Raw genomic sequence first — 21,094 nt, 5'->3', positions numbered from 1 at the left:
GTCCCCGTTGTTCTCTCACATTCTGCTGCATGTTTACAGTTCCAACCAGTACACCATGCCCTAGCTGTGGCTAGTAGCACTAGGGCTCTCATTGGTGTGACTTTCTCACAACTCTGGTAACCCCTGAAGCGGTACAAATGACATTGTTTCCTCACTCTATACGAAATGAAAAGGACCAATGAACTACAAGTTATGCTATACTGTCCACTAACCGTCACCAGTTACTAAACAATCAGCTCACGCGATAATATTACACGACACTGACCGACGGTACTGACATTCTACTGAAGAACAACTAACTGGCTAACATCTCTAGCACATCTTTTTAATCCGGCTTGGCTCTCCATCCAAGTCCATTTTCCTCACTCTCCTCCCCTACTACCATTGTACTGATTTTTGGAGAGTAATGGGTTGCAAAAGTCCCTCAGCATCAGATGTTCCAGTGCCTTCCATATTGCAGGCCGGAGATTTATGTCCACCTGAATCTCTTATCACCAGAGTGACATCACTGGATGTAAAATATGGATAAGAAGAGCTCGTGTTGTTGTAAGGAAATACCATTGGTGGTCTCTTGTTGTTTGTCCTAAGGAGGCTTGCCTGTGCAGTGTAAAAATTAGTGAGAACAGCCTAGGCTATGACTTGGAACGCGCAAAGAATCGTTACCCTTGGTACACGTAAACCAGTCGATTTTAGGAAATCGTTATAATATATGCACCTCGTTAGGATAATGGCTTTTACAGTAGGTCAGAGCCACCAACCAGAGGCCAAAAGCCGAAAATCCCATGACTATACTCTCAGAATTCTTCCCTTACTGTGACCTGTGATCCTTTGTAGCCGGCAACCCAGGCAAGGCCACTGCAGCAGGGAAAAAGAAGACGTCTTCCTCAACGGCGGGGAAGTCCAGCAAACCTCATGCACGCAAGAGCTCCGTGCCGAGTTGTGCCAAGCCGGCGTCATCGCAGTCCAAGAACGTCTACTGCATCAGTGGAGGCAACGGAGGATGGATGTAAGCTGCCGACTGTCTTGACATCTAGACCGTGTGCGCTATAATCACTGTGGGGTCATTTGTATACATTTTCTGAACGAAACGGGGTCCTGGGGTAGTTGTGCATAATTGTGGCTGCAAGCAACCAGATCTCTTGCAGATTGGTGCTCTATGAACTAGAAATATATGTACATGTACACCGGTCAGGACTCTTTAGGGGAAAACTCCAAGGAACTGGTGGAATTTGTTTGTCGTAACAGAAGCTCCCGGTCGTATTTTTTAGTACTGTATACACCATTGAATATATGCAGTGATTTGTTCAGTAGCATCATGTGTTCTTTTGTAAAGCAGCACATTTTAGCAAATTACAAAGTGTCAGGGAATATAGTCCCACCGGCCTGTGTGGATTCACAGGAAGCGCGAGTTTCAAAATGTGTATGGGTCACCATGGCCACTGTGTACGGTACGACGAGTCTAACCCAAAAGCGTATGGACGTGATCATTTGGGAACAAAATCGATGTTCCCGCCAGGTTTCACTGTGAAAAAGTGAAACTGCTCGGTCTGCTCCGGCCTCGAGGCCGGAGCAAGCAGAACATGTTCTGGCCGACCCAGAACAGGTGCAGTCCCAACCAAACGCGCTGTTCTGGTGAATCCTGTTCTAGTTCGTACCAACCAAACGCGCCCTTAATGTTAGTTGTTATTAGTCGATCAAGTGAAATATACTGTTTTAAAAGATTCAACAGTTGTCCTCGTGCCATGTAGTCGTTCGGTCCTGACACTTTAGAGAATCAGAAGGGTTCATAACAACATACATGCCAGGCCTCGACCAAATATGCTTGCGCATATTTCTGCATATTTTTGTGAGCCAGTTCATTATGGCATATTGAGCGACAAAGGGAATATTGGAATGAAGCCAGCATATAATTAAAATATTCTGAAGAAAACGAGGACAAAACATTCATATTATGGACAAAATGCGTTCAGAAATGCCTTTTACGGATGAATTTGGAATGGTTGAGGCGTTTGCTACATTTCCCCATGGATGAACACTATCGCTACGGTTGCTGGGGACACACCCCAGCCATACTTTTCCGCATGAGTTTTGATTTGCACCATAAGCATGATAGCCGTGAAGCCAGTGAATATTCCAAGGTTGTAATTTTACTGAAATGATATACACTTTCTGCTTGTGTCGAGCATATTTTGGCATATTTTGGCATATCTTTTTGCATATCTTGCTAAGCCTTTGGCATAATATGGACGTTTTCCCTGATATGCGACGAGCATAATTATGCTCTTTTTTTTAGCATATTTGGTCGAGGCCTAATACATGCACATACACAATCTGCGGACAGAACTGTTTCATCCTTTATACATGTACAGTACATGTACAAGTAGGTATAGAGGCTGATAGTGGGATATGAAAATCATTGTGTGAGTTGGGTGATGGGATGCAAAAATGGGTGCATGTAGGTATACATTGACTCAAAATGACATGTAACAGGGTGTATTCTAGGACGAATTTCCAACCGGTTACGGTCCAATGAAGAGTGGGGGGTCCGGGGGACCCCCCGCGGAAATTTTTTCAAAATACAACCCAAATATGGCACTCGACAGCAATTTAACAGATTTCTTGGTGCTGGAGTACAAACTCGTGACCCTAGTACCAGACCACGCGGCTTCGCTGGAAGTATCCGTCCAGAAAAAAGCGTTTGACCATTCACAGCTCCATTCACCCACAGAAAAGTACGGGCGGTTGAAACTGATTTGTAACTTTTCAACCGGTCGCCAACAATGTCAACCGGTTGGGGCGGTTCTAGAAAATTCCCTGAAGTCTGAAGAAAATGTTGAGCGATCGCTGTTGGGATGATTCCTCCTACACCAGATAGTGGCTAGAGCATCGCTGGCCTCAGGCGAGGGTCCCTGGTTCGAGTCCTGGTGGTGATGGTCGATTTCTCTTCATCCTCTTCCGGGTGCATCTTTCCCTTCAGACTAATGAAAACTTGCACTGATTTATAATAATTATAGTTCACAGCGCTTGCCTGTTGGGAGATTAAGCGTTGTACAGCAGTTCCTCTCGGGAGCGAATGTTTGTCAATACTCTCCTCAACGGGATTCTACTCTGTATATACATGGACTGTAAAAGCAGAAATTTTCGGTGGTGTTTTATTTTCGGTAACTTGAGTGCCGAAATTTTTACCGAATATAAAACGCACCGAAATGTTCGGTACTAGTACTAGTACATCTACCTGGAAAACGGGTTCACCGAAAATTCCCCTCCACCGAACCGCCGATTTTGGAGAACACCGAAGAAAATTACACCAACGAAAATTTCTGGTTTTACAGTACATGGTTCTAGTTGCATGTTGGGTAAATTCCTATTTGCTGTGCAGAGTTGACGAAATACTGAGCGCGAGGGGATGGCGTAAGTCTGATGACCCAAACATACTGCACTACAGACTGAAGTGGACAGAACTGAAAGTTAACATCAACTTTGAAGCGTTCAGAGCAGGTAAGGTCTCACTTTTGATTACTATCAAGCCATTCACGTTGAACTGTCTCAGCCGGTGGAATGTGCATGTGCATGTGTGTGCATGAGCGTGTACACGCACGTGTGAGTGTGTGTGCGTGGTCATGTTTCTTTATGCGTGTTGTCTACACCCACGAACTCCAAAATGGAGAGCCCACGGTGGGGTCATATTTTCAAGACCACCGGCAGGTTGAGAGTGAGTGAGTGAGAGAGAGAGTGTGTGTGTGTCTCTCTCTCCTGTGGGAGAACTGGAGCTGTGTCACACTCCCTCCCTCCCTCCCTCCCTCCCTCTCTCTCTCTCCCTCCCTCCCTCCCTCCCTCCCTCCCTCCCTCCCTCCCTCCCTCCCTCCCTCCCCTCCCTCCCTCCCTCCCTCCCTCCCTCCCTCCCTCCCCCCCTCCCCCTCCCCTCCCCCTCCCCCTCCCCTCCCCCTCCCCCTCCCCCTCCCCCTCCCCCTCCCCCTCCCCCTCCCCCCCCCTCCCCCTCCCCTCCCCCTCCCCTCCCCCTCCCCCTCCCTCCCTCCCTCCCTCCCTCCTATCTCTCTCTCTCTCTCTCTCTCTCTCTCTCTCTCTCTCTCTCTCTTTCTCTCTCTCTCTCTCTCTCTCTCTCTCTCTCTCTCTCTCTTTCTCTCTCTCTCTCTCTCTCTCTCTCTCTCTCTCTCTCTCTCTCTCTCTCTCTCTCTCTCTCTCTCTCTTTCTCCCTGTCTCTCTTTCTCCCACTCCTCTTCCGTTGAGACTCATGCGACCAAGTTTCTGGCAGTGAGGAATTATAAGTTTGTCTGTGTGTGTGTGTGTGTGTGTGTGTGTGTGTGTGTGTGTGTGTGTATGTGTGTGTATATGGGTGTGTGTTTGTTTGTTTGTCTGTACCGATGCGCTCCGGCGTATATCCATGCCCAGGTGAGCAGCTGGTCAATCACATTCCACAGATCGAGTTGCTCACCACCAAGGTGAACCTGGCGATGACTCTTCGCGAGTACGACCGCTCTTGTCAAATGTCTTACCAACGCGGCCTCAGGTATGGCAGAGTCACTCTAGCAGCATACCCATAGGATTGTGTTGCCTGCAGAAAACTTCCTAGGCACACTTGACTTTGTGAGCTAATAAAATGAAAGCATTCCTGAGCCCATTTGGAAAGGTTTCACCCGAATCCCCATAGTCGCAGGGGCTCTATGGAACTGCTAAAAGCTGTGGTAGGCAACAGTTGCATATTGTGCTGTTGCGTTCAGTGAAATCCGACCCAAAGTGCAAGCTGGCACCCTGTACCAGTTCTGATTACATCATTGTGTTCGTACATGTGTGCGTCCAGCCACATTCGTGCCACTTCCACAGCATCAAGGGCATGCTAGTTGAGGGCGTCAAATATGTCCTCCGGGTCTGATTTCACCAAGCACAACTGTACATTGATATGGAACATGCATGCTGCTGAAGGCCTTGCTCCACAGTGAATGCTTCAAACCTTGTTCAGAAGTCTCCTGCTGATCCCTGTTCTAAATTCTGTCGTTTCACTATTCATTCGGTGCTTTCATTCATGTTGCAATGATGCATATACAGTATATAAAGCCGACCACCCTCGGCCAATCAGAGTTCAGCAAGTGTTTTCTTCTTGGCTTGCTGATGTTTTTTTTTAACTCTTGTTGTTTCTGCATGAGGGAGGAGAACCAAGCCGGGAAATTCTACCAGAGAAGAATATCTAGAATAGGCCTGATGTGATCATGCAACAATCTCTGCACCCTGTTGTTGGTGTTGTTCTGATATCGGATTGCAGCAGAAAGGCGCCGATGTCTGTGGGCAGCTTTCTTCCCATGACCTTCAACATGGAACGGAAAGCCGACCGCGAGGAGTTTAAAATGACCTATGAAGGTTAGGCACTGGCTGAGGCCACCAATATAATTTTAAAACCGAGGCCAGCAATATACTGTAAAACATGTACTTTTCGGTGTAACTTTAATTTCGGTGATTTCGGTAGAGAAACCAGGCACCTAAATTTAAATTACACCTAAAGGCACTAGCGTATGCACTGTATGTGAAGGGAACGCTGGTCACCTAATTCTAAATTACACCTGAAACCTGGCAGGTTCCTGGCACCGAAATTTTAATGCACCTAAAATTAAATGTTTAACAGTAATACCTATTAAAGGTGCTGGCAACTGAAACCCGATCCCTGGAGCGGTGCACTCACACTGCAAAGACTCGGCACGGGATTGTAACACTACGACGTGGAGACCACTAGAATCGGTGCTGCACTCGGGCACGGAAATCAGGTGTCGGATTTCATTTGCCAGCACTGTACTAAGGCCATGTGTCAACAAGGTGTGTGGCTCAGGTCAGGTAGCCCAGCCTTGCAACAATGTTCTTGGGGCCGATTCTTTGCTGCATCCTAAAGAATGTCTGGTTGCTGGGATACTAGTACTAGTAGCATGATGCACATGGTAGTCATGGCCCAAATTTGCTCAACCCACATCGATATTTTGCAGCACAATTTTGCCACAAAATGTTCGATATTCTGCTTGGGATTTCCTCTTTCCGTCGGTATTTTGCTTTGATTTTGCTTGAGAAAAATGAGTTTCAAGGAAAACTCGATGATAATTTTCGCTGATGACGAGGGAATTTTTGATTGAGCTCCTGCTGCTGCTCAACTTTCTACAAAAATGTGGCCATGAGTCTGTTTCGTCCAACTTTTGTGCTTGTTTTCAGCCTTGGTGACTGATTGCATTGAGAAAGTCCCTGAGAAGCCTTGGGTTTTCTGAAAAGCCTACCAAAACTCGATATTTTGCTCAAAACTTGCTGGCAACTTGCGCATCCGATATTTTGCTCGAAGAATTGCTAGCAAATTTGGGCTATGACTAGCACATGGTTCGTGTCTGCACACAGAGGTTGCATCTGCATACAGGGTAGTGTCCCCACACAGAGGTTGCATCTGCAATACAGGGTAGTGTCCCCTTACAGGGTCGTTTCTGCAGTATAAGTATGGGTTGTGTCTGCATATAGGGTTTGTGACTGCACATAGGGTTTATGACTGCATATAGAGCTTGTGTCTGCATACAGGGGTGTTGGTTGTGTATGCGGTTTTGCCAGTATAATAACGGGGTTGTGACTGTGCAAAGGGATTGGGACTGCATATAGGGATTTCGACTGCATATAGGGATTGTGACTTCATATAGGGATTGTGACTACATACCAGGGATTATGACAGCAGATAGGGGTAGTGACTGCCTGTGGGTATTGTGACTGCGTGTTGGATTTGACAGAATTTATGGATTGTGACTGCATATAGGGATTATGACTACATTTAGGGATTATGACTACGTAGAGAGGATTTGACTGCATATCGGGATTGTGACTCGGGATTGTGACTGTACTATTGAGATTGTCCTGGTGGTGACAGTCCTGGTGGTGACAGTCAATCGGGATTGTGACTCGGGATTGTGACTGTATATAGAGGTTGTCCTGGTGGTGACAGTCAATTTTTTCTTCAGACTTTTCCCATTTGTGTCTTTCTCTCAAACTAGTCAAGATATAGAGAATAGAGATTGTGACTGCATAATAGGGATTGTGACCGCATGTAGTGATTGTGACCACATGTAGTGATTGGGACTGCATTATAGGGATTGCGAGTGCATAATAGGGATTGTGACTGCATATAGGGATTGTGACTGCATATAAGGATTGTGACTGCATACAGGGATTGTGACTGCATAAAGGGATTGTGACTGCATATTAGGGTTGTGACTGCATATTAGGGTTGTGACTTCATATAGGGATTGTGACTGCATAATATTTTGGATTGTGACTGCTTATAAGGATTGTAGCTGCTTATAGGGATTGTGGCTTCTTATAGGGATTGTGGCTGTTTATAGGGATTGTGGCTGTTTATAGGGATTGTGACTGCTTATAGGGATTGTGACTGCTTATAGGGATTGTGACTGCTCTAGGGATTGTGACTACTTACTGGGTTGTATCCGCACATGGACACAGTCACAGGGCTTTTAAAAGTCTGCATATACCTGTACATGTAACGGTTTGAATGTCAAAATTACGACATTGTTCACATCTTCCTGGAACCCTCGCCCAATCTATGCCACCTCTAACCATCTCAAACAAGAAATGACCTGAAGGTTGATACAACCCATGAGCAGATGTGAACCCCCTCATCCTCCCCCTCCCCCTCCCCCCCCCCCCCCCCCACACGTTTCCATTAATTCTTAGTTTACTTCTGCCATTGTTCTGTGTTTTTTTTTGTGCTGCTCTTGCTGCTGCTGCTGCTGCTGCCACTGATGCTGCTGCTCTTGCTGCTGCTGCCGCTGTTGTTGCTGCTGCTGTTGCTGCTGCCGCTGTTGTTGCGGCTGCTTCTGTTGCTGCTGCTGGCGCTGTTTATTCTTCTGTTGCTGCTAACGCTGTTCATACAAATTCTCGTTTTCACTTGTTCAGATGGAGACATCTGGATCTGCAAGCCGTCTGCCATGAACCAGGTACAACTCCTAGATGATATTGCTGAGACTGCAGCTGTTTCTCAGTACTACTGCCACCCCCTCCACCATGCCCATTGCAACCTCATCACCGTGCTATTTCTGCCGTGGTTGGCTATCACCCTTCATTTCACATTCATTTGTCATTGGCACTCGTTTGACGAGCCAGGAAATGTTGTTCCAGACACCATTAACTTACGTTTAAAGCATGACCATTTTGTCGCGTGTTATTCTGGATTAGGTTGGTGCAGGGCTGCGAGGCCGTCACAGTGGGGCGGCTGGCTCAGCTGCCTTACTTTTGTGGCCGTTTTTTTGGTGCACACTGCAACAAAGTGCGATGATCGCATGTGCAAACATGGCGAATACTGAAGAATCCTAGTCCCCGACCGTAGCGTCTTCTTGGTTTGTTGCAGAATCAAAAAGTCTTTCATGCATTGTAGTTACACTACAATGGCACCAAATGCCCGGAAATGCTTGCAATTGGCTTCAATTTTTGAAAAAAATTCCCCGGACCCCCTTCCATGGCCACCCACCCCCAAAGTCGGTTCGACGGACCTGGACTGTCACGCACTGTATGCACAGTCTACCCCTCCCCATCATTGCCTCCAGTCCTTTTACTGGTTGGTCAGCGAACACCCCCTCCCCCTCACTTCCTTCCCTATGCTGGTTTGAAAGTCAACCCTGCCCCCCTTCCCCATCCATCTCTCACCCACTCACCCGCTGTCTCTCTGTCTCTCTCTCTCTCTGTCTCTCTCTCTGTCTCTGTGTCTATCTCTGCCTCTCTCTTTCTCCCTCTCTTTTCTACTCAGGGCAAGGGAATAGAGCTGATCCGCAGCATGGCCGAATTCTGCCAGAAATTCTCAGAACCGATGAGCAGCAATGCGGCAGGGGGAGATCCGTTTGCCTCCACAGCTCTGCCGTCACACGGTACTGCTGTCAGTGGTGGTGGGGGTGATGCCGAGAGCGCCGCAATCCGCCACGCCCTGGCCAATCCAACGCGTAGCGCCATGGCCTCGTCTCTGCCGAAGAAGAAGGCCGCTCTGCCGCACAAGCGTCTCCATCAGTACACCTACGTGATGCAGAGGTATGTGTTGAACCTGTAAACTGGTCCAAATCTCCATTGTTGTCTCTGCACACCCGTGACTAGAGGATTGATGTCTATGTTTTGCATGAGTTTGCATTCATGCCTGTACACGTGTTCGTGACATGTATGCAATCCTGTAGGGCCCGGCCCTGACTATGCTGACCTTGCCTATCCAGCAGCTCCATCACGCGGAGTGTGCACTGTGTACAGATGATTGCTATGCACTTGATCCGTGTACTGTAATTTCACAAATTTTCGGTGTACTTTTATTTTTTTATTTCAAAACACCGAACAAACACTAACACACATAATCCAATAGGGAACTGCTTCTCTGTACCGAAAATTTCTGTTCACCTAACCTGGCCTTTTGCCCTCATACCGAAAATATTGAGCACCGAAAATTTCTGAAATTAGAGTATACTGCTATTGAATCTACATGAACTGTGCAGTCATACTCTCTGTGTATACTGCTGTTGAATCTACATGAACTGTGCAGTCATACTCTCTGTCTATACTGCTGTTGAATCTACATGAACTGTGCAGTCATACTCTCTGTGTATACTGCTGTTGAATCTACATGAACTGTGCAGTCATACTCTCTGTGTATACTGCTGTTGAATCTACATGAACTGTGCAGTCATACTCTCTGTGTATACTGCTGTTGAATCTACATGAACTGTGCAGTCATACTCTCTGTGTATACTGCTGTTGAATCTACATGAACTGTGCAGTCATACTCTCTGTGTATACTGCTGTTGAATCTACATGAACTGTGCAGTCATACTCTCTGTGTATACTGCTGTTGAATCTACATGAACTGTGCAGTCATACTCTCTGTGTATACTGCTGTTGAATCTACATGAACTGTGCAGTCATACTCTGCTCAGTGCTGTACATGCAGAAACTTTAGCTGGTCAATAATTTCGTCCAATTCCAAAGAAAGAGAGAGAGTTCGCCCAGTTGAAAATTTCGTCCATGGTCCACAAGAGTGTATTGAAGAGATGTGTGTGCATGTATGCGTGTGTGTGTGTGTGTGTGTGTGTGTGTGTGTGTGTGTGTGTGTGTGTGTGCGTGTGTGTGTGTGTGCGTGTGCGTGTGTGTGCGTGTGCGTGTGTATGCATATGTGCGTATGCACATGTGCGTATGCACGTGTGTGTGTATATATGTGTGTGTGTGTGCATGTATGCACGTGTGTGAATATGTGTATGTTAGGTACATAACACGCCCACTGCTGGTGGAGAATTGCAAGTTTGATGTGCGCTGCTACATGCTGATAGCCCACACTGCGCCGTACATTGTCCTCTTTCACCATGGTTACGTACGCCGCTGCACAGTAGCATACAGCGAGGACACACTGGACCGTAGTGCACATCTCACTAATCAGGTTAGTCACCAATATACTGTGGTAGGTGCATATTCCTTTCTTCTCTGCTCTTTTTGCTTGTTCTTTTGTTTGTCACAGCTGACATCTGTGTGTGATCAGCCTTACTAGGCCTAGGGCTTTGCTGCAAGGGTTGGGGGGGGGGGAGGTGGGGGGGGGGGGGGGGGCTGGAAGGTGGGGTAGGGGGGGGGGAGGGGTTGGAAGGTGGGGTAGGGGAGGATTGCTAAGAGGTCCCATGCTCATGTACAGTCACCACTAGGTTCACTGGGGGGGGGGGGGGTGAGAGGTGTCAGTGCTCCTGTACATTGCCAACCCATTGCCAGTGTGGTCATGCTTGGGCGGCATGCACATAGCATGTGTCCACTGTAGGGCGTGTTCCTCAACTCTGATCAAGGCTAAATTATGGTCACGTGACATACGTGGGCAAGCAGCGTTTTGTAGAGGTTAAACGTGTATGCCGATTCCTCGAGTGTTCGCTATCAAAACAGTACTCGAACGTAGTTTCGCATGTGTTTGCAGCTTCAAACCTATAGCTTCACTGTATGCTAGTAGCAGGATGTGTCCCTCTTCCACTGCCTGTTCATGCACTGGCTGCATAGCTCACGCTCTGTGCGACTCAGGGGAGCTGAATACAGGGACAGCATGTGCATGTACATGTACATACTTAAAGTACAAGTAAAAAGTACAAGTTAGGCCATGGTAAAAAATAAAGTTGATTCTCAGGTCATAAGCCTGTGAAAATCGGTGTGAGCGAGCGATTTTTTATTATTTTTATTTCCCACAATTTTTTTCCAAAGATAGGGTCACACATATGTACATGGTCACATGTTCATTATATTCAGGCCAGGGAGTAGAAAAATACCGGTATTTTACTACTCCCTGATTCATGCCTTTCGCATTGACCGTTTTCATGCGCGCATATGCATGCATAGAAATAAAAAAATTCGTCGGTGCACCGCCAAAAATCGGTACGCGCGTACTTGAGAATCAAATATAATTTTTACCATGGCCTTAGCTCAAGTGGAAGTGCGGTGTGCAGAACTGACACGAGTCTATACAACTCATCGTAACATTACAGAAGGGAACACTATGGATCGCTCGAGTACTCGCTTGGTCAATTCATTTCACCCCTAGTTCCTGCATTATAATGTTGGTAGGCGTGGGTTCGAATCCCACTTCTGACACCATGTGTCATGAACTGACATAAGGAAGTGCTCTATTTTACAGACAGATGAGTGTAGATATAGTGAAGAGTCAGGGAGGCCATGCCCAGCAGAGCATGGTATCGTGCGTAGCACGGGGGTAGTGCGAGGTCACGCACCGTCTATACATGGCGACTGACAGGGGAAGGACTATGCCGTAAATGGGTGAAAGGATAACATGATGCGGGATAGGACATGATTATAACATCGCAGGATCAGATTGCAATACAATCATCGTATTGCCATCTGATAATGCCTGTCTTTTCTCCGAAAAAGAAATCAAGATTTTGCGCTTTTGGAGAGGTATTACGCTCGGGCAAGGTTCTATGCTACCAGTACATAGCGAATGCAGACTTCCCCAAGAAAGGAGAAGAAAAAATGAAAAAAATGAGGTTCTACCGAGATTTGAACTCGGATCGCTGGATTCAGAGTCCAGAGTGCTAACCATTACACCATAGAACCGTACACATTGATGCAAATGTAACCACAGATCATCTGATTTCAGTGGAAAAGGGAAGTGGGAAGGTCAGCGAGATGAAGTCCCAGAGTATGCAAACGTGCATGGGTTATGAGTCACATGACCAGGCACGTTGCTCATGTGTAGTCAGCGTAGTCCAGTCACCACGCCAACAAATGGCCGTCATACGTACTACATAGTCAGAATACCGTACTGGCAATATATTATGTTGCCGCGTAACGCGTAACGCAGGGGGTGCGGCGTAACGCGCGACCAGGCTAGTGCGACAAATTTCCGTTGCGTTCGTAACGCGCGTCCGGTGGGGTGCGGCGATCTTTTCATTGCAGTTTGCAAAAAATGATGCGGCAATAGCAAAAAAATGATGCGGCAATAGCAAAAAAGTGATGCGGCAATAGCAAAAAAAGGACTGCGGCAATATAGAAACCTGTGTAACGGCTCCTGTGCGACTTTGCATGTAACGCCCTGCGTGCGGTAAACATGTGCCAATGTAACGCTTCATGGCCTCACTGCGACCATATATATTGCCAGTACGGTAGTCAAAATAGGGTAAATTGACGCGGGGGGGGGGGGTAGGAGAGGAGGGGGTGACAAGGGAGGGGGAGGTTGACAAGGGAGGGGGAGGTTGACAAGGGAGGGCGAGGTTGACAAGGGAGGGGGAGGTTGACAAGGGAGGGCGAGGTTGACAAGGGAGGGGGGGGGAGGTTAATTGACTCGCATGATCAGATTTCACAAAGCAGCACTGTGTTTGAAGTACTCTTGATGTCGGTGTGCTTACATCCAATGCTCCTTGTATGTGTGTGTGTGTGTGTGTGTGTGTGTGTGTGTGTGTGTGTGTGTGTCCGTGTGCGTGTCCGTGTGCGTGTCCATTTGTGTGTGTGTGTGTGCATGTGTGTGTGTGTGTGTGTGTTTGTTTGTGTGTGCTTATGTCTACCGTATTATCTCTAATATAAGCACGGTCCTTTATTTTTTCAATGTACCTCCGCCCCGTGCTATTAATGGAGACGTTCCTTTATTGGAGACTGTTCCATTATTATTTCAACCTCATTTCAGAGGCATGTTGCCATGCCAAATTCATGTCAGACACACACATTTCAGGGTTTTTTTTGCCGGTATAGAAGATAATGAATTTACACAGTGTGCTTATAATGGAGACTGAGCACTTTATTTTTTGAATGCCGCCCCAAGGTGTTCTATTATTGGAGACGTGCTATTATTGGAGACTGTGCTTATATTAGAGATAATACGGTATGTGTGTGTGTGCGTGCTTGTGTGCGTCTATGTATGTGTGCCTGCATACAGGCAGTACAACGCCAGCAAGCAGGCTACGAACACGTTAAAGAGGACACCGTGTGGTCTATGGAGCACTTACAGCAATGGCTCAACACAAACTGGAAACACCCAAATGACGGCACGCCTATTCCTCCGGACTTTGTCTCCAAAGCACTCACTGTAAGTTCCTGTACAGGGGCAATGTCGGAAGGTATTTTAGTGTGGTACGGTCAGTCATCTGAACTACAGTTTACTCGTGGGGGAGGGATGGCGTAGCCGACAATTTTGGAAATTTATAGTCCAGATCAGTGTATTTTATTGATGCACAGGGTACTGTAAAGCGACAAACTTTCGCGGCGCGCAAATTTAGCGTTTTCATAAATTGAGCTGGTTCACGATGAGAAACTTTTGCGATTCTATCTCCTCAGCCGGATCTTGTACTGTCTGCAATCAATGTACAGAGAGGTTTGCGGCGATTTATATTCGCGAATATGTGATGGTCGCGAAAATAGCAAAATTTAATCTCTAGCGAAAGTTTCTCACTTTACAGTACTTGGGGCAAAAAGTGGTACGGTCAATACCGTAGTGACCGTACCGTGTCCGACGCCCCTGCAGTACTTGCAGCAGAGAAACCAGCCTGATACACACTTTCAGGGGCGTCGGAAGGTATTCTTCATCGGTACGCCCATGAAGAGGCAGCGGGGGGTCCGGGGGCCTCCGAGTCAATTTTATTTTGAAAACTGGTCCGAAATAGCCCATGTTCGACTGCTTCAAATATCACAAGATGAAATTATTGGCGCGACTTTGGCCGCACCTGCCGCACCGGTTCCGACCGCGGCCCCTGCCTTTCCATTGCGTATAGAAGCTAATGTCAGTGATGGGCTTCTATTCAAATCATGCTTGTACTCGACTGAACCGGGTATTTCTACATATATCAGCACTTAAACCAGGCTTTTGTGCCGACAGTGCATCTTGAAAACCAGGCTTGTTTTCAAAACAGGCTTCTATGCGAGATGGGCTTTTAATACAAGACACTACGCTGCCTCAATTATCCTGACTAGAAAGTCATGGTGTATTGGTCATCCATTGAAAGAGTTTAAGCGAATTGTTACATGTGTAACTGTGAACATTTGTAGTGCGATCCCTAGTCCGAATAGTCTGATTTTCTCCTATCATCGCGCTATATTCGAGTTCTACACCTACCTGGCAATCAGCTCAAGCACATCTTGGATGCGCACTCCAACAGCCTTCCAACTTGGGAGGTTCTGAGTTCATCCAAGATGTGCTAGAGCTGATTGCCAGTTAGCTGTAGAACGTCAGTACCATTGGTCAGTGTCGTGCAATGTTATTGCATGAGCTGTTTGTAAAGTACCTGGTGGTGTTAGTGAGTATTCGAGGATTCTAGTAGTCTTCACCTCCTGCAAATCGCGTGTGTGCGTGCGTGTGTGTGCGCACATGCGTATGTGCATGCGTGTGTGTCTGTCTGTCTGTGTTTGTGTGTGTTGCTGTGTGTGGTTGGTGTGCTGCTCATTGTTTCCCTATTTGGCTATACAGAAGCGTATGCAGCAGATAATGATGTTCTGCTTCAACAGTGTGAAGTCGAAATTGCCTACGAACAGTGGTGAATTCGAACTGCTTGGCTTCGACTTTCTCATCGACGATCTTTTGAAGGTAGGTGTACCTGAGACGGAATGAGTGTGTCACCGTGTGTGTGTGTGTGTGTATTTATGTGTGCGTGTGTGTGTGTGGGTCATTGCGCGAAATCGCGCATCTATGAGCGACATCCACATAAACTGCTGGGACCATGGTTGTGTACTCGAATCTCATTCTGAGCACCCTTTTTTCTTCCTTTTTTCAGCCGTTTTTTTTGCAAAAAGTCCTCGAGCTCGATTTTTTTGATCGATCGTTCTTCAAGGAAAGACGAGTGGACAATCGATCAGCAGGGCCGAGGACGAATGCGTCTGGTTGGAGTTCTTGCGTGGCACAGGATGACCAGACACACATATAGATACATTGCGACGATCTAATCTGCACAGTGTTTCCTAATACCGCACGCACAACGGTAAGTACAATTCATGTGATTTCAAATTGTTTGTGATCTACAACGTCGCGAGCAGGACGGAAATACAGCAACAGCACGACAACCGTTATACCAGGCAGTAACCAACAGTCACCTCCGTCACATTCTCCAGATCAGAAGGCAAGTGAGGCAGTGAACATGAAGAAATAAAGTATGAAAGAATGAAAAGTGAATAATTCAAAAATCTCAGAAACGTTGAACGTAAAAAACACTGAGAACAAGAAAAGTGACTTACTTCGATGGCAAAAGACAAAGCGAATGTTCCTCGTATGGACCTGGCGCTTGCGGAATCAGCCACACTGTGGAACCATGTGTTTGATTCCACAAGGGATGGCTACCTGCTCCTCACCAACCAGCCTCCACGACGGTGGTAAAGTCGCCAAAAATACGAAAGTTGAACATTTTGTGCATGCATGCAATAGAAAATTTGTGCTGAGTATGTCGAGTGGCCATTCGCACAGGACAAAGCCGTTGCGCAAGCTGTGACCCTGAAATTTCGTCCATTGGTAGCGAGGGTAACCCTGAGCTGGAAAGTGTAAGGGATGGCATGCTACACTCCCCCGCATACGCTTGACAGCACGATTTGAGGCGTGGAGTAGTAATATACCAGTATCTTACTACCCCCTGATACCTGATGCATGGACGTCGTCATCTTCATCCCGCAGATCGAAAATGTACAGGTGTCGCGTGATTTCGCGCAATGATACATACATGTGCGTTAGTGTGTGTATGTGCATATCAATGAGTGGGTGAGTAGTGTGATCTGACCAAAGAACGACAGGTACCTGGTCCAACTGAGCCTCACGGAGGAAACCATAAAATTATTTCAATATTGTGCTATTTTCAATGTGTCCTTAGTCCATTCTGAAGGAAAATATGAAACATTTCCGTAATTTTCCTACACAGCCAATGCGAATTACTGTCTTGGCCAGAGAATTCCACTTCATGAGCAAATTTAAATAGCGCCGGGTGCTGCATCACCAACAGCATTCTGTGTGTGTCTAGTGCGCCGTTACTTTGTTTGTTCATAGCCGGTCAAATGTCTCTGGCCAGATCTGTACTTGATGATAATGTCAGGTCTTCGAGGCATCTCCTCCATTTCTTCAATGCAGTACTTGCATCTGTGCAATCTACACCAGTCCAGATGAACACGAGGAAAATTTCCTCCATTTGTCGTCTAGAAAAAAAGAAGATGTGTGGTATCAAGAGTCCATAACCCCCCAGAGTGTGCAACTCGTGATCCTTCTCAGCACAAATCAGTGCCGCAACGAAATCCAAACTTCATACGTCATGTAGTGAGTAGCTATGACGAAATGGGAAGTTTGGCCCGGACCTACTTCGCCCGTTTGCCCAATTTGGGGTCTTTCTTTACGAATCCACGGTCAGGTATTGTACGTAACACGCCTGGAAAGGCTCAAGTACACAAAGAATTATTTTAGAGTTGTCGAACAGTTTTCTCTTTTGAGTGTCTCTCCGATAAGAGAAGAACAATGGCCACTGTTGAACCTAAAGCAAAGCGCTCCCCATTGTCGCCGGAGTGCAGTGTCTCTGTGGACGATATTCGTCAGTTTTTGTTCGATCTGGGCTCCTCATTTCCTTCTCTCGATTGTCGAGTGTTGGAAATTGTTAATTCTTCCAGCACCTGGATAGAGATTTATTGCTCGAAGTCTGTGCTTCTCACATGCAATGGAACACCCGTCAATTTGAACCGTCTGGTTGTGAACCCAGCAGGAACATTCACTGCAGGTTGAAGCACATCTACTTCGAAATCGATCGGGTCTTCATGCCGTGTGCCAAGAGCTATTTCCATCAAATCTTGTAAATCTACATCCATGCCTATTCTTGCTATCCCGGAGTCACGAACTCTCCCAATACAAGCTTTTCAGACAACGAGCAGAGAAACTCTCTTCAAATAAAAAAATTCTGTGACTGTGAAATCAAAGCCGTTCTGCTGACACTGTGTACTTTTTATTATACTGCATAGCCCGTGCGCGTGCAGCAAACGTTTTACGTGACACTTCCGTGGCTTGCTTCAAAGCAACCTTCAACTACTTGGAACCCCCGCCGGATGTACCAGATATGCACATGGGGATATGGCCCCATCCGCCCTTGCTTGCCCGGGGACCGGATGACGCAATGTTTGGATTTCGTTGCGCCAGACCCCAACCTGGAGTTGCACACTCTGGGGGGTTATGGACTCTTGGTGGTATCCATCCGAGCATTGACAAGGAAAGACATACACTGGAAAGTGTAAAAACAATGAGAGCACGACGAAGATGGGATTCGAACCCACGCGGGCAGAGCCCAATGGATTAGCAGTCCATCGCCTTAACCACTCGGCCACCTCGTCATCTCCATGTAAGGAATGGAAATAATTGTAGATGATACCGACCCTGTAGCCGAATTTCGGAGCTGACATGTGATTTCGTGAGACGTATAACAAAGTTGTAGGTACTTCTTACGTAAATATAATATTTAGGTATAAGGCCACCTAGAATTAATTCGTTGTTTCGGGTCACTTCACTCATCGGTACCAGGGTCGGTCGGTCGGGTTTATTTATTATTTATTTTATTTTTTATTTTGGTTACGTCCATGTGCATACATGTACAATCATCTGCATCGAATAGCTTTTGTCCATCTAGCCAGTCGATCAAATCTGACTGTAGTGTAGACAATCTAGCGCAGTCATTGTCCCATCAGATCCAGGTCCCCTCCATGACCAGATCTTGGCCTCGCTGGCAAACGAGTCTGACGAGCAACTCTCACCTTGAAAACTTCTGTAAATAGCGACAAGGTCACTGAGCTGATGCTGTTTCAGGACCGATTGCGTATCGGAGATAGAAGACAATGTCGTCACCAAGCGCTGCATCCTGTCATTTGGCTAGCCATGGCTGCTTCTGAGGTAGATATCTGGACTGCTATTATTAGGGTTGCGTGTGTACATAGTCTAGTCCGTACATTTGCATGCACCATATAAAAAAAATTTTTGCGGTCGGGTGAAAAAGACGGTCGGTCGGGTGACCCGAAACAACGAATTAATTCTGGATGGCCTAATTAATTGTTTTTTTTTGGGGGTATTTGACCACTAATTGTTACGGTCCTGTCTTGTATGTGTGTGTGTGTGTTTGTGCGTGCATATGTGCGTGTGTGTGTGTGTCCGTGCGTGCGTGTGTGTGTAGGTGTGGCTACTTGAAGTAAACACTAACCCAGCTCTACATACTAACTGTGATGTGCTGAAAGATCTCATACCACCACTCGTCGAAAACACTCTCGGTAAGGCAATGCCATGCAATAGGCGCTACTGTATTTCCCCGATTGTAAGTCTCATCCCATTATAAATTTTTTATAAGTCGCACCCCCATTTTGAGGTCTTCGGCTCATGATTCACTTTGTTCACTTCAGGAGTAAGTCATACTTGATCGTAAGTCACCCCCCCCCCCCCCCCGATTCAGAAAACCCTAAAAAAATTGGCCCGCTATAATTAGCCGTTCTGGAGTAGCTGCTATCTGTGTCGCATGTGTGTAAGACGGCTGGTCCGTGTATGAGTCATGGTCATTTTGTGCATGCTGAACCTAGATTGAAATTTATAGGGGCGTGCACGTGCGCCGCGTGCCCCATGCGGGCTGCGTGCCTGTTATCCACTGGCATTCTTGTGTTGTTGTTGTTGTTGTTGTTGTTGTTGTTGTTGTTGTTGTTGTTGTTGTTGTTGTTGTTGTTGTTGTTGTTGTTGTTGTTGTTGTTGTTGTTGTTGTTGTTGTTGTTGTTGTTGTTGTTGTTGTTGTTGTTGTTGTTGTTGTTGTTGTTGTTGTTGTTGTTGTTGTTGTTGTTGTTGTTGTTGTTGTTGTTGTTGTTGTTGTTGTTGTTGTTGTTGTTGTTGTTGTTGTTGTTGTTGTTGTTGTTGTTGTTGTTGTTGTTGTTGTTGTTGTTGTTGTTGTTGTTGTTGTTGTTGTTGTTGTTGTTGTTGTTGTTGTTGTTGTTGTTGGTTGTTGTTGTTGTTGGTTGTTGGTTGTTGTTGTTGGTTGTTGTTGTTGTTGTTGTTGTTGTTGTTGTTGTTGTTGTTGTTGTTGTTGTTGTTGTTGTTGTTGTTGTTGTTGTTGTTGTTGTTGTTGTTGTTGTTGTTGTTGTTGTTGTTGTTGTTGTTGTTGTTGTTGTTGTTGTGACGAGGCATTGTCTTTCTGCTTGTCCGACCTCTCTTCAAGTTTTGTCTCTCTGCTTGTCTGTTTCTCTAAATTGTATTAGACATTGTTCTGGAGATTGCCCGTAAAGCAAGACGTGGTGAGCGTCTTCTGCCGCTCACAAGCGTGAACAACTTCACTGTCTTGTATACCGAGGAAGGACATCGCCGATGAACGTTTGCCTGGACATCTTCCACTTCAGTCTGTGTGTGTGTGTGTGTGTGTGTGTGTGTGTGTGTGTGTGTGTGTGTGTGTGTGTGTGTGTGTGTGTGTGTGTGTGTGTGTGTGTGTGTGTGTGTGTGCATGTGCGTGTGTGTGCATGTGCGTGTGTGTGTGTATATGTGTGTATGTGTGTGTGTGTGTGTGTGTGTGTGTGTGTGTGTGTGTGTGTGTGTATGAGTGTGTGTGTGTATATGTGTGTGCTGCCATACATGGTATCAACGTGGACAAGCATATTCTTTGTGTAGTCGAGGACTACGAGTACCTTTCACCAGGCTGTCTTGAAACAGTCACAGCTGTATGTACGTTTGCTACCGACCCTGACGCACAAGCACACGTATACTGGTTGAGCACCACCGCATATACCTTGAACACATCTGCACACAACTTGCCCGTGAGCTGCCATGTACCTCGTACGTGTGGATGGAGGTCGAGGCTGACGACCGCCTCTGCAAGTCTGGTAATAAACTCGTCCGGGGCTGCTTGGTTACCTTGCCCGCAGCTGTATGCCAGTATCTGTGATCCCCGCTGCACCGGATTATTCCTATCATCTGCCCAAGTGCTTGTACAATTGATGAGACTCAATGTTAGTTTTTAGAGTTACTTCCTGGTAACGCCAATATTTCAATGTACTTTGTTCGAATTTGGGGCTTTCCCTTCCTAACTGTGTGGTATTTATACTAATATCATTGTTGCTCAGTCTCTATGGGTGAATACTGAATAGACGAACACCTGTGCCTGTTCTCTGCTCTTGTCCGAAAGTCATGCAGCCTGGCGGGTGTGTACGTGTGGGCACGCATGCATGCACTTGTGTACTCATGTGGGTTTGTGTGTGTGGATCAATGTTCTACGCCATGTAATCATTATTTCACGCATGAATCCTATTCCAAACATCAGGCCAATGATGTGACCGTTGCTATTATATCATGCATTTTGAAGTGTTGCCGGACAATGCCGAAATCGAGGCTATTTCAGGATTCATCCCAAGATGCGTACACATGCTTCAGAGTACAGTTCAGTAGTGTGCAATGAGGCTCAGGCATGTCGGTAGGGTTAACCCCTTGACAACCGAATTGTGTTCATAATAATCATGCCCTGCTAGTCTGTTGACCAGTGGTCGTGTGCCGGGATGCTGCATGCAGGGCGCATGATCGTAGAACACAATCAGAATAATAATTATTATGGCTTGTCCCGAGGGGAGCTCCCTTAGGGCGCGTTCAGACTAC

At 46.5% G+C, this 21,094-nt stretch overlaps 1 protein-coding gene and 2 non-coding genes across 5 annotated transcripts in view; 1 reads left to right on the top strand and 2 right to left on the bottom strand.

The window, feature by feature from the left end:
- The window catches only part of LOC135821049 (uncharacterized), a 36,592-nt gene extending 15,995 nt beyond the window's left edge, over positions 1–20,597 (top strand). For 2 of the 3 annotated variants that reach the window (XM_065334112.1, XM_065334110.1), the window contains exons 9-19: positions 835–1,006; positions 3,380–3,498; positions 4,411–4,528; positions 5,279–5,373; positions 7,942–7,982; positions 8,789–9,063; positions 10,276–10,447; positions 13,424–13,573; positions 14,948–15,064; positions 18,654–18,747; positions 19,714–20,597. In XM_065334112.1, coding sequence (XP_065190184.1) covers positions 835–1,006; positions 3,380–3,498; positions 4,411–4,528; positions 5,279–5,373; positions 7,942–7,982; positions 8,789–9,063; positions 10,276–10,447; positions 13,424–13,573; positions 14,948–15,064; positions 18,654–18,747; positions 19,714–19,823 — 1,463 coding nt within the window. In that variant the 3' untranslated portion in view covers positions 19,824–20,597. The remainder of the gene's footprint in view (positions 1–834; positions 1,007–3,379; positions 3,499–4,410; positions 4,529–5,278; positions 5,374–7,941; positions 7,983–8,788; positions 9,064–10,275; positions 10,448–13,423; positions 13,574–14,947; positions 15,065–18,653; positions 18,748–19,713) is intronic. The other variant, XM_065334111.1, reaches the window with a different exon arrangement.
- On the bottom strand, positions 12,037–12,108 carry Trnaq-cug (transfer RNA glutamine (anticodon CUG)). The gene has a single exon. It is a non-coding gene; the product is annotated as a tRNA-Gln (tRNA).
- Trnas-gcu (transfer RNA serine (anticodon GCU)) lies at positions 17,742–17,823 on the bottom strand. Its single transcript has one exon. It is a non-coding gene; the product is annotated as a tRNA-Ser (tRNA).
- Positions 20,598–21,094: the final 497 nt, after the last annotated feature.

Source organism: Sycon ciliatum, chromosome 7 (genome assembly GCF_964019385.1).
Source record: "Sycon ciliatum chromosome 7, ocSycCili1.1, whole genome shotgun sequence".
Lineage (NCBI taxonomy): Eukaryota > Metazoa > Porifera > Calcarea > Leucosolenida > Sycettidae > Sycon > Sycon ciliatum.
This window is presented reverse-complemented; position numbering and strand designations above follow the sequence as displayed.